At 33.8% G+C, this 13,971-nt stretch overlaps 1 protein-coding gene across 1 annotated transcript; it reads right to left on the bottom strand.

The window, feature by feature from the left end:
• Positions 1-12,795: 12,795 nt before the first annotated feature.
• LOC130869672 (olfactory receptor 8K3-like) lies at positions 12,796-13,737 on the bottom strand. The gene has a single exon (XM_057762029.1). It carries the CDS (start codon positions 13,735-13,737, stop codon positions 12,796-12,798), a length of 942 nt encoding a protein of 313 aa, XP_057618012.1.
• Positions 13,738-13,971: the final 234 nt, after the last annotated feature.

The following is a 13,971-nucleotide window of genomic DNA, read 5'->3' on the forward strand; positions in this document are numbered from 1 at the left end:
TAATTTTTGAAAATAAGTATATTTTTAAAAAACATGTACAAATGTAATACCATTTAAGGTGCATGGCAATAATAATACACATAAATGCTGAAAACTTTTAAAACGCACTCAACTCTAGTTATGCGTGTTGATCGAGAGATTCTTTAGTCATAGAGGTAGAACATCAAGAGTTATTAATAACAATCTATAATAGTCAGATGCAATCAATAATTGTTTTTTTCTGAATTAACTAAAGGGTATGTAAGTAAGTGTATCTGTGCAACCCTCTTACACACTGACCTATGATGTACCACAGTCTTTTGGGAAAATAAGGTGGTATGTGTAAAATATTTCCACATATATATTACAAAGAGAACTCTGGATGGTCTATTCAAAACATGAAGTATGACTAGGTGTGTGAACCAAAGAGTCTGTGCTCTCCAGCCATAGCACCCCCAAATGATGAACACATGGATTTTAAACAGTCACTAGTTACACTAACTTACATGAAAGATTTTTTCCTTATAAATCTCTGTGTGTACATCCTTCAGGGTTGGGGCTGAGTTTCTTTGTTAAATCTGTAAATACAACTAAGGATTAGAAAGACAACATAATGACACACCGAACATTTGTTTTCTCAAATTCTTTTCTGTAAATAAAATCATTCTTATCTGGGATGTTCATTAGTTATAAGTGTGTGTGTGTGAGAGAGAGTGTGTGTAAGAGAAAGAGGTGGAGAACTAGAACGAGAGTGACTGAGTAACTGAGAGAGATGCTTTCAAGAATAAAATATCAAAAATATTTCTGAGTATACTTCAAAGGCAATTAATACCATTAGCCCTTTAAACCTCAGTAAAAATGTTTTAAAAACTAACATGAAATAGAGAAATGAAGATATTCTAAAACTGCTCAGACATCATTGATTGTAGAAAAGAATAGACAATGAATCAGATATTAGTATCTCCAGACCGTGAGAGCTCCGCAAAGGATGCCACATCTCCTTATGCCAACAGTACAGGTTTCTACATGACATTTTGTTACCTGCCATGAAATTCCTGTCTTCATTTCCCACTGTGATTCTCAGCTTGGGTGATTTTCTGAGATACATTCTTATGTGTTTTTTAAAGAATAGATACTCTCCCTGAGGAGATACCAAGAAATAATTACAAGCAATATTTTTGGAACTCTAATTGGCAATGCTCTCCACTGGAGTCATGAAGCCACACAGCTGTTGGCACAGTTCCCGCAACGCTAAACTGAAAGTTGCCATGCCTGTCATCCTATCTCTCACTTTTGGTTTTGACCACTGCTTGATGAATACTTGGGGGCAGGAGCTTTTTATATTAGGATTTATTTTATAATCTAATATAATCTTTTCCTGAGACAATTATATCTGAGTCTCTTTAGGTGATTCAAATTTAGATACATTAGAAATAATCTTTGAAGAGGCAAAGAAAAATTTTCCTTGTTGGGAAATATAACTTGCTCCTGAAAAAATACAAAATGAGATTTTATTAATTATATAGGTTATTGTAATAGGAGCTGTGGGCCTGCTTCGGGAAGATTCTAGCCTATGTCCATCCTGGGTTGGAGTTTCATCGCGTCTGCTCTGGAGAGGAGAGCATGGCGTCTGTGTCTGAGAGGAGCTGCCCTGCAACTGAGCTCACTTCCTCTTCCTCCCAGCATTCTATTCTGTTTACTCCACCCACCTATGTTTTAACCTATGAGGGCCAAGCAGTTTCTTTATTACTTAACCAATGAAATCGACAGATTGATATGACACTCCCACATCACTTCCCCTTTTTCTGTTTAAACAAAAAAAAGGAAGGCTTTAACTTTAACATAGCAAAATTACATATGACAAAACAGTTATATCTATTTTATCTTTTATCATAACAATGGAAATCTATAACTATAACTATCTATTCTTCAACTCCATCAAAGACTCCAGAAGAATACAATATTACCTAAGCAAACAAAAAGCTCTATAAATGACAGAGACATCTCGCTGCCTGGACAGTCACCCAAAGTTTCTCTATACCATTGGGGCATCCATCTTCGGCCTACAGGCCCATAGTATCCAGAGACTTTTCCATGAAGCAGGAAATTTCAAAGGCAGTTCAGTCACTATCTGCTGTGTCCTGCAGAATGTCTTGCAGACTCTTTCATAAATCAGGAACCCCAAAAGACCATCTCACCTTTAGGCAAGTTCAGCAGTCCTCTCTCTGCAGGTTCTTTGTGTCCAGTTTATGCAATAGTCCAGGCAAGAGCAGTTTCTTGCCCAAATGGCTATCAAACTCCATAAGGTGCCTCTTCGATGCCCATCTTCTTTCTTCTTGAAGTATATTGGTGCTGCCAGGAGCAGACATGTCTCATTGTTATGAAAAACCCTAAGTTATTAAAACATTTAAAATGCCATATTTTATAATCTTTGAAAGATATGAAGAATGCCTATCTAAAATATATCTATGTACATCTAGGAAATCTAACTAACATGACTACAAGCTTGACTATTATTGATAATTATCCCTTAACAACCTATATACATTACATTTTTAAGTGATAACAGCCTATATACATTAAATTTTTAAGTGAACTACACAATCACAATACCTTAATCAATATCAGAAATACATATACATATAATAAAATTGACCTTAAATTAATATCAGTAAACCAAGATTCATATCAATGCAAATTATTCACATCTATATCATCTCCCTCTTTAAATGTAAAAGAACATTTATAAACAATATATGGGAACATGGGCGCAGTTTTTTCTCTCCAAACTGCTTCCTGCTGAATGGGGGCGCTGTTATTCAGGTCTTTCATAGTATAACCTGTGTGCTAGGTTCCTCTCAGTCGGCAGTTGAGCAAAGTAATTTTTTGAAGGTGTTCACAGCAACCCTCCAGGAGGGCATGGTCTATCATACCATATTGAAATAGAAGCAATCCAAAGAGTCTCATCCTCTGTGAAAACAAAAGAAGAAACTCTTTTCCAAAGTATCATATCCTTAGGTCCAAATTCTGAAGTCAAGGTATTTTGAAAATATCTATCTTGGATTAGTTCAGCAGCATTTATAAACAAATATCTTTTAGCATCTGTTGCTCCTTCCTCAGCATTAAAACAATTCAAAGAGAGCATAATAGCATGCAGTATCAAGATTCTCTGTGTATTTTCCATCTTTGTGCAGCTTTATTTTAACTCTATTTTATTTACTTTTACTTTTATTTCATATTTTCTGTATATCTTCATCCTGGAATAACTCTTTAGACCAGGCTGTCCTTGAACTCTCAGAGATCTGTCTGTCTCTGCCTCCCAGGCATTGGAATTAAAGGCATGTGCTACCATACCTTGAAGCCTCAGAGGTCAATCTCCCTCTGCCTCCCAAATGTTGGGATTAAAGGTGTGTACTACCACACTCAACTACTTCCTTATTTTTGTTTTTTTACTTTTAAGAACTTTATCTTTCAGCCTGCATATATTTTTAAACACAGTGTAAATCATTTAAAGTTTTCTTTGTCTTTGAATCTCTCTTTACTGTATCTCTCTCTTTTTCTGATCACATGAGCCTTTAAATTACTGAGCAATATGGGTAGGATTAAAGCTGTGGCTTTGCCAGCTAAATCCAACCCATTCCTTAGCTTTCCAGCCTCACGGCGGAGGTACCGGCTGTAGCCGTGTTTATTACCACAAGTCTGTGGCGTTTCAAGGTCCTTGCCAACAAACAAGTTGCAATACTATATCCACAGACAACATTCAAGTCCTCTCTCTGTAGTCAGCCCTCCTGCCTCAAACAGTCAGAGTTTGCCCTGGCAGGATGGCCCAGAAAGCCAGCATTTTAAAACAGCACAACTTTTTTCCTGCTACAGCTGAAAACAAACAAACATTCACTCAGCTTTTATCAATACCATTTAAGTGTTTTGTAGCAGAACCTCTTAAGAGCTGCAGGGTTTTGCCGCTAAAGCTGAGTCAGGAAGCCTCTCTTAGATGAGAGCGCTTGCTTGCATCTAGCAAGCAGAGCAGACCCGAGAAATTGTTGCTACCAAGAAAACATGCTTTACTCTATTCTTTCCCAAGCTTTCTCAGGCTTTCTGTAGATTCAGTGCCCCATGTCTGGGCGCCATCTGTAATAGGAGCGGCGGGCCTGCTTTTCGTCCTGCCCGGCTCCTGCATGGCTAGCTTTACACCAGAAATAACAACACACAGATTGTATTCATTTAAAATCTGCTTGACCCATTTCTGTTCATATGTGAGTGCTGGGATTAAAGGCGTGCGCCACCACCGCCCGGCGTTTTTTGTAAACTTTTTTTTTTTTCTGATGGATGATGAAGCATGCTTAGACAGACACACACTGACAGACACAGACAGAGCCGGGATCTTAACCGGCCACCTCCTGCACCCCGGGCGGTGCCCCTAGCCTCTCGGCCAGCCCGCAGACCGTTTCTGAAATAATTTGTAGCTATATTTTTTCTTCTTTGGCAAATGCTTTTTATTCAGGTCCATTTTTTTTTTTTTAAGACAGAGTTTCTCTGTAGCTTTGGAGCCTGTTCTGGACCTAGTTCTTTTAGACCAGACTGTTCTCAATCTCACAGAGATCTGCCTGCTTCTGCCTCCTGAATGTTGGGATTGAAGGCGTGTAGCACCACAGCCCAACTATATAAGACCCATATTTTAATGAGTCAGTTAATTGATTTGTATATTATTCTTTTGTGTTTTTTTATATATTTTAGATATTGATACTCTGTCAGGTATAAAGGCTAGCAAATATTCTTTCTACTTCTGTGAGTCTTTTCTTCCTCTGGTTGTTTTATAAAGCTCCACTTGTGAATTCTTTGCCTTAATTCTAGGACAAATGGAGTACTATTGAAAAAGTACTTCCGTATAACTACCTATTATATGATAAAGTATATTTTTTCTTGTAGCGGTTTCATTATTTTATGTTTAAAGCTTCTTTAATCTGTTTTGGATTAGGTTATATTTAAGGTGACATGTCTGAGTTTGTTTTCACTCTTTAGCATGTGAATATCCGTGTTCCTTCTATCAATTTTTGAAAGTTCTTTCTTTTATCCAGCTTATAATTTTTGCTTCTGGCAAATATTACGTTTTGAAATTTCATATTGTTGGTATATTTTGTGATAAGATTTGGGACTGTAGAATTCTTTGTTGGTTTCAAGCATGATACGAACAAAACAATTTGAGGCAAAAGTGAGAATTGTGATAGGATTGGGTCTAAAGGCTCAAAATGTCTTGGCTTACATGGAGTTACGCAGAAAAAATGTCTGGGTTTATATATACTAGATATATTTCCTGGTTAAATTGTGGAGGGATGGGGTATAACTGGCTGGGTTGAAAGTTTGGATATGGAATAGGATTATTTATTGGGCTAGAGGATATGACATGTTGGTAGGAGAGTCAAGACTAGGCTGGATCAGTCAGCGTAGGACCAAGACTTTCAAATCTGGGCAGAAGGTTTGTATGAAGAGGTTTAGAGAAACTCACCAGACAAGTCCCCAGAGAGTACACTTATTGTTTCTTTTATTTCCAAAAAACTATGCAAAGCACATTAGCTTTTATATCTGCTAATAAGACCTTTAAACAAATGATTTGCAAAAATCATGTGCTCAGGCAAACCACATATAGTATAATTATATGAAGCTGATGTAATTAAGTATGTGCTGGAGTACAATAAGAGGAAAATGATAGAATTTTAAAATTATGCGTTCCATTTCTAATCTTTTAAAAAAATACCTTATATGTGTATTTTTATGTGTCAGAGCTTGTCTGCATGTATGTATGTGGGCCACATGCTTGCCCTATGCTCATGAAGTGTTTCTGATCTCCTCAAGCTGGAATTGAGGACAGTTGTAGCTGTGATGTAGGTGATGTGAGCCTTTAAAAGAGAATTCAATGCCCCTATCAGCTGAACCATCCATCCAGTTCTCATGTGTTTCCTATTAGCTTTTTTTTTGTTGTTGTTCCAGGCCCTCTTCTAACTACTATTTTATAACTTTGTAAATAAACACATGGCTTGATTAATTTCTACATTATTGATTAAGGAAACGAAACCTGCCTCACCTTGAGTTATCCAGTTGCATGGTAATGAAAAGAATGTTCTTTATTTCTTAGCAATATCTAACAAATTCTTTACAAATATTATAACAATATATTATAATATTTGGTAGAGATAGTAGCAATGAAAATTTTTTCCTTGCCTTTTAATTGCAAAATTATAGACAAGAAAAAGCTTTATCTTTTCTTACTTTTCCTTTACCTTCCTTTCTTCATCATTCTTTCATCTTTTCCAGGAAAACTGATATTAGTCCTATGTTATTTTTATCATTTCAAACCAACTTGATAAAAACAGAAACAAAACTTAAGTGGTTCTATTGCATCTGTTGAAGGCATTTCTATAATTTTATAATCTTGCATGCACTGTCCTAAGTGAAAATGTTGGTATATGACAAGAGAAGGTATCAAACAGTTTAACCTCTATGTAGCATTTAAGTAAATATAGTGACAAGTAAATGGACACAAATTACACAGAATGCTGTAAATCTTTGGGGCTTACTTTATTCTTTTCTTATTCAGTCTATGCCAATACTCAAGATACTCACCAAAATTGATAATGTCCAGTTTTCTATATTTTAAACTTATTGGTTATTAAGTACATACAATTTATTTTGTAGAATATTACTATAAAATGTTCCCCATTATATGTGGGGAAATTTTTTTCTGTTATTGTTGTATTGGAATATTTCAAATCATATCAAAGTCCATGTAAAGGCAGTTCAGTTCATTTAATCTGTCTCATACACACTTAAACATAGAGTACTGAAGACACTCTTGAATTATACACATACAATGACTTGATTTTATTTAAGGCAATAGCTCTACAAAAAATAAAACAAATAAGTTTATTCTTAGGTGTCTGGAAGGACTTTTAGAGAACAGTTCTTCCAGTTTCATAAACATTCATTAGAATTAACTCAGAAGCATCTGGTGTTTGTATAAGGTAATAAATTAATTCCACTAAATGATTTCATCTGATGCTATTTGGTAATGATATTTTCACATTTCTTAGCTTTTGTGTAAAAGATAAATTGCAACACAGTACTTTGATTGGTACAAACTTAAACCTCAGACTGTTTACAAACATTCTAGATAACCCTATTTTTTTGTTTTCTCTTTTTAAATTATGTTGAAGATAATTTTAGAACACATACAATTCTTTTTAATCAAATTATTTTTAACAATGAAGTCTCATGTCAACTATTTATTGTAATATTTTATATAAAATAGAAACATTAAAATTAACTTGAACTGATGAGCTAGCAAAAAGTTGTAAATTTCAGATTACTAAAATAAGCCTTTCAATATGAAATGCTACTCAATTTTTATCCTTCAGTATTTTTTACAATTAAGCCTTAGAATATCATGATTTTAGTTAACTGATAAAGTACTTATGCAATAAATATCCTCTTTATACCTATTAAAATTATGTTTCTTACTAGATGGATGTACTTAATTCAAGGAAACATACTGATTTAAAAAAAACCTGATAATAAGGGGTGATAGTGTGCTTCCCTTTGAATGAGACAGCTCTCTCTCTCTATATATATCTATATTGGTGAGGATGATGATCCCCAAGTTGCCAATCACTGAGATCAGATAGATAATAAGGAATAAACCAAACAATGGGGCCTGGAGCCCAGGGTTGTCTGTGATGCTGACAACACTGAGAGGTTGTGTTTCTTCATTCTTCTTATCATAAAAATTGCTATAATAGAAGCAATAGAATATTAAATGTCTTTCAGTATTGATTACCTGAAAAATATTTAGTGTTTTTAAGATTGAAAGTAAGAAACATCTAACATTTCTAAGTTACTATTTGAAATAAACACATTTGCTCATAGGAATTTATAGATAAAGAGACAGAAGAAAATAATTTGTATTTCTCATTCATTGCGATTTTAATGAAAAATACTACTTTAATATATTGTTAGATAATTCCAATGTCAGTAAGAATGGTAACTGTCCTCTAAGGTTTTGCAGATGTTTAGTCTGGTAAACACCATATGTAGTTCTTAATCGTCTCCAAATAATATCTATACAAATAATCCATATCTAATTTTACAAACTTCTATAGTTATGTTCTTAAGAAATGATAGATGATGATAGCTTACCCAAGCACATATACAAATGTGCACACATATACAGAAAATAAATGAAGCTATGAAGATACAGGTAAATAAAATTAAAATAAAATTATGATGAAATATTATTAAGACTTCAATTATTAAATATATATCTAATGGATTTTCATTGCACTGTTTTTTCATATGCTTCCATTTCATTTAGTAACAATAATTAACTCAATAACATCAATAATACAGATATTTTTCTATGATATTTTTTCTACATTATATTTTATATGATAGGTAAAAAAAATTGTGCACATCTGCCTGGAGCAATGTATTATAAGTAAAAACACAGACTGCTGTTGTAGCATATTCAAGATAGGTTCCAGCACTAATACACAGTTTGTATTTTATAAATATTTATATTTAAATTTATATTTATGAAACACATAAATAACTTTTTATAGTATAGTTGCCTATAGTTTATAGCAGGTGATACAACTGAAGATGTAATATTTCTTTGAAGTTAGTCACTGTATCTGAAAGAGGTATTTCCTACAAATATGTATGTACCCACATTGTCTTTTTCACAAAGGTATGTCAGTATAGAGAAAGTCCACACTATCCCAGGTGAAAGCCTTTGCTATATAAATACAGCAAGGGTATACTTTTACAATATTATAGAAGTATCTTCCAAAATTGCAATGAGAAAGTCTTTAAATCTTATTTTGTTCTTTTATTTTGTTTTATCATCTAGTAATAATAATATATTAAAAATAAAAATACATCACTTGCATGAACCAGTAATCCTGTATGTTAAAGGAATGCCCATATTCTTCACCTGAGTAATTTGAGATTTAGTGGACTACAATATACTTTAAAAATTATTTTCTAATTAATCAAATTTAACTTTTAAAGCTACAGTCCTAGAAATGTATAGACAGATGACTGTATAAAATGAACAATATTTTATCAGTGACAGTAAGTGATTATTTTAAATTCTCTTAATACAAATAATTGTTTTCTTATGCCAATATGATGTAGAACACTTGTTTAACATAAATGTATCATGCATCAACTCATCAGTGCAATTACCTACAAAGTTTAAGTGTTAAGATATTTTTGAGCTGATTATAGAAAACACTGTAATCACAAAGCTTAGCTCTTTAAAAGCACATTAAAATGACAGAATTTCTGTCTTGGAAATAGTCATATGATTTAATATTAAACCATCTCTTTTCACATTTGCATGTATCAGAATTTATATCACAGATGTAGAAAATTAAATTTTTTATAAGAACAGTTAAAATTTTTACACTTTAAGTTGCTTATCAAGTTTTCCAATAACTTAAAGTGATGGGAGCATCTTCTTGTTCAGCCACCAGGGAGTAGGAGAAAAGACACAAATGAAATAAAAGTGGACAGCAACGTTTGATCACAAAGTTAGAGCACATTGTGTTCTTGTGTGTAGTTACTGATATCATAAACCATCCTGCATCCCTTACCTATGATGAAAGTGCCTCAACGTTTCTCCCATGCATAAGTTAATGCAGAGTGTTGTGTGGTAGCTTTTGAATATTTATTCAAACTCTAGACTCTCCCCATGGATGTGACAAGAAATTCCTTGATTAGTCCACAATGTCAGAATGCTTAATGAAATGTCTGGAGACTGTCCATTAATTGTCATGAAGCATTTGTGTTACACTTTTAATAACTAAATTTTAAGACCAATCAACATATGTCTGGTTTTATCCAAAATTATTTGCATTATAAGCTCAAAGAACTATTCATAACATATAATTAATTTTAGCTTAATTTTAACAAGTTATGAAATAAAACAATTTAAATATCCATTAATAAATGAATTGGTATATAAAATGTGATGCAGTCACTGGAATATCATCCACCTTAAAAATTATATTCTATAATATGTAATAATGTAGATGAATCTGAGCATAATGCTAAATTAGAGAAAATTGTAGATGGCTACATAAGATCCATATAAGCCATAGTCAATAGAAGGCTGAAATTTAAACTTTAATAACAAGAGATATTATTAAAGTACAACCATTTTGTAAATGTCCCTCATTATTTATACATTCATTAGTTGCCTTCCTATTATAAGAGATTACTGATATGCATTTGAATAATGGTCATTCTAAATATGAGGAAGTGTGGAACAAGGAGAGGTGGCTGAGCAGTTGAAAGTTCAAGACTGCTCTTATAGAAGTCCTGAGTTCAATCCCCCAAAATCAATAGTGGCTCAAAACAGCCTGTGACTTCAGTTCTAGGATTATCCGCATTCATGGTCACACTGATATACACATAATGCACATAAAGTCTTGTATGTTTGTGCACACGCACTCACACATACAGATATAAATTAATTGAAATAAATAAATATTGGTAGTGCAAATATTATGATTTCTATTTTGAATGCTATTGTATATTTTAAAATATATCTTTTTTCAGTTTGTTTTATTTAAGGCAATTTCCATTTAGATTTACTGTTCATTATTTAAATGACTTGTTTTGAAACACGGCCTTTTAGAGTTCTTTCACAGACTATACCTCTTTCTAAATTTTATAGCTCTCAAATACTTCATCCTGCAGCGCACCGCGCCCCCGTGTCTACGCTCTGTGCGCTGGCACCCAGTTCCCGAGCTTCGGGCAAGGGGCTGGAGGTTAAAATACACAGACACACACAGACACAGGTCATCCTTGAATTCCCCAAGAATGCCCCCTTTATTTTGTTCAGGGGCAGATTATATAGAGATAGCCACGCCCCAGCCAAATCCACCAGAAACCACTCTCCTGCCATCAGGAACTCCTGAAGGTCTCGTGCTCAGAGCAGCTGTAGGCACTCAGATCAGGGCATTACAAGAAATTCAGGAACTGGGGTTTCACTGCTCCCAACACATCCCACATTTTAGATCAACAGTTCTCAAAATGTGGGTTGCAACCTCTTTGTGTCAAATGATGCTTTTATAGGAGTTGCTCAAGACCATCAGAAAACACAGATACTTACATTATGATTTATAACAGTAGAAAAATTATGGTTATGAAATGGTAACAGAAATAGCATTATTGTTAGGGTCACCACACATGAGGAAATGTATCAGAAGGCCACAGCATTAGGGAGTTTGAGAAACTCTGCCTTGGATTTACATTACAATCTGACTTTTTTTCTTTTAGCTATTATGAGCATTTTAGTTTGATTTATCTCATTCACATATTTGTGCTTAATATTTGATGCTGAAATGTCTCCATGCTTCTTTTATTGTTCTCCAGTACAAGTTACTCTTGGCATTTCTTAGATTGAGTTGCTTTCTCTGTGTGAGTTTTAAACAATTCTGAGTTCATTTTTTTTTTTTTGTTAGTAAAACACGGTACCCTACTTTCATTTACATGAATGGAGACATTCTATTTTCTGAGGAGGGTTTGTGGAAACAATTTTCAGTATAGCTCCCACTGTCATAGTTTGTAAATAAGTACTTATTAAAGAGATAGAATTGGGGGCTATTTTTATTGTATGTATTTTATTATTTTATAAAGTTATACAATCTATACTCTTTAAAACCTAAAAATTAAAGTTATCTACGAAAGCTAATTCACTAAATTTTTTTTGTTATATATGAATATTTAATCTTCCATATGTTCTTGAAACATAGCATTGTTAAAACAAAAGAGTATTTCTGTTAGTCTTGTCCAGATTTAATTACTGAATAAAAAATAATGCAAAACCCAGTATAAAAACATAATGCAATTTATGAATGAAACAGAACATATCAGCATTAAAATGAGCCACACACATACTTGCTGAGAGACATCCTATAAAAACTGAATGACAGAAAGACAATGAGTTTTAAATAAGAATCACTTGAATTTACAGAGGAAAAGTAACAATAGTGCTGAATAGTCAGTAGGAATCTAGTTTAAACTGGTACCAAATCAAAATCCATCCTAAGGCAGAAAGTGATACATTATATAGACCTAGCAACCAATAGACTTCCTTGTGTACAGATACACAATGAGTAGTTATTCAACAACTTGCATTATCTCCTAGTTGCTGAGTGAGCAAATATAGAGTAAGCAGTTTCATATATGAAAGACAGAACACTTGAGGGAAAAAGAAACACATTTCAATTTACCTTGGAGAAGGAGTACTTGAACATATTCTCACGAATAACTCTCAACATTAGCTGTAATTAGTAATTCTGAGTCATAATCAAATTTGATTTTAAGATACCCATATAAATGAAGTATAGCCTAAAACAGAAAGTCTGCCTTTCCACAAAGCAGAAACCTAAATAGGAGCTTACAATGGACATTGCAAATTTCACTGTAAGGATAAAAAGCCACACAATCCATGGCCTCTTTGGCTTTCCTAAGCAATTAGGACTCACTAACACATATTTTTGATCAAGTGATCCTCAACCCAGTATTATTGTCTACAGACTGTACTTAAGTTCTACTATTGCAATTATTACTTTCCCTTGAGGTAAAGCAAATATTTTTTATTTTTCCCTAATACAGCTATAGTAAATAAAGATGGATTTGTACCAGTATTCAAGTAGATGAAATATATCTTGAGCCTATTCATGTTTGCTATGAAGAGAGCAAAGTAGGTTTACATTCAAAGCAGACTTTTACGGCTAATATTGTATTCAACTTTTAGGAAAAGATGTTGACTATCTTTTCCCAGGTTCTTCCTATGCCATCTTTTACATCTTTATTCCTCAAGCTATATATCAAGGGATTCAACATTGGGATAACAAGAGTGTAAAATATGGAAGACACTTTATCAGTCTCAAATGATTGACTGGACTTGGGTTGCACATACATAAATATCAAAGTCCCATAAAAGACAGTGACCACAGTTAGGTGGGACCCACAGGTTGAAAATGACTTGCGCCTGCCCTCTGGAGATTTCATCCTGAGAATGGCTATGATGATGAACAGGTAAGACACAAGGACAACCAGAAGAGAGGAAATCAAATCAAAAGTTGTAAAGAACCTAACTATGAATTCAACCTCAAGTGTTTTTGAACAGAGCAGTGATATCAAGGGAATACAATCACAGAAAAAATGATTGATGATATTGTAGCTACAAAAGGATAATGTGAATATTTTTAGGGTGACTAGTAGAGATACAAATACACTGTAGAGATAGGGCATTGCCACCAGTATCCAACATCTTGTTTGGGACATGATAGTCATATAGAGCAGAGGATTACATATAGCCACATAGCGATCATAAGACATGGCAGACAGAATAAAGAGTTCACAAGTAATAAAAAGAAGAAAGCAGGCTAGCTGTGTAGCACAAAGATAATAGGAGACTGAACTATGTTCTGCAACAAAACTCGCTAACATTTTGGGTCCCACAGCTGTAGAATATCCAAGATCAGTGAGAGCCAGGTGTCTCAGAAAAAAGTACATGGGTGTTTGCAGCCTGGAGTCCACCTTGGTGAGGATGATGAGGCTCAAATTGCCTACTGCACAGATCAGATAAATAACTAGGAGCAACACAAAGAGCGGGGTCTGCAGCTCAGGGAGGTCAGTGATGCCTTTAAGAATGAATTCAGTCAGTACTGTGAGATTTCCTTTCTCCATGCAGGTGTATTTCATATTCTATTCTGGATAAAAAGACATTTGTAGAAAAAAAAAGCACTTGAGACATTGTCACCTTAGAGCCATTTACTAAGTAAATATCTTCTAAATATGAGTTATTGAAAATTTAATATAGAACACATTTAAATGAAAGCATATCCTATTTACATGCAGCAAAGTACACATGACAAATAGTGCTTTGTTTCTCACATACGGCAGTTTTTCTAATTAAAACTC

The sequence above is a fragment of the Chionomys nivalis genome, chromosome 2 (assembly GCF_950005125.1).
Source record: "Chionomys nivalis chromosome 2, mChiNiv1.1, whole genome shotgun sequence".
NCBI lineage: Eukaryota > Metazoa > Chordata > Mammalia > Rodentia > Cricetidae > Chionomys > Chionomys nivalis.

Bases quoted from the DNA above. Each gene is read 5' to 3' on its own strand.
- LOC130869672 (XM_057762029.1), bottom strand. From the start codon at position 13,737: ATGGAGAAAGGAAATCTCACAGTACTGACTGAATTCATTCTTAAAGGC.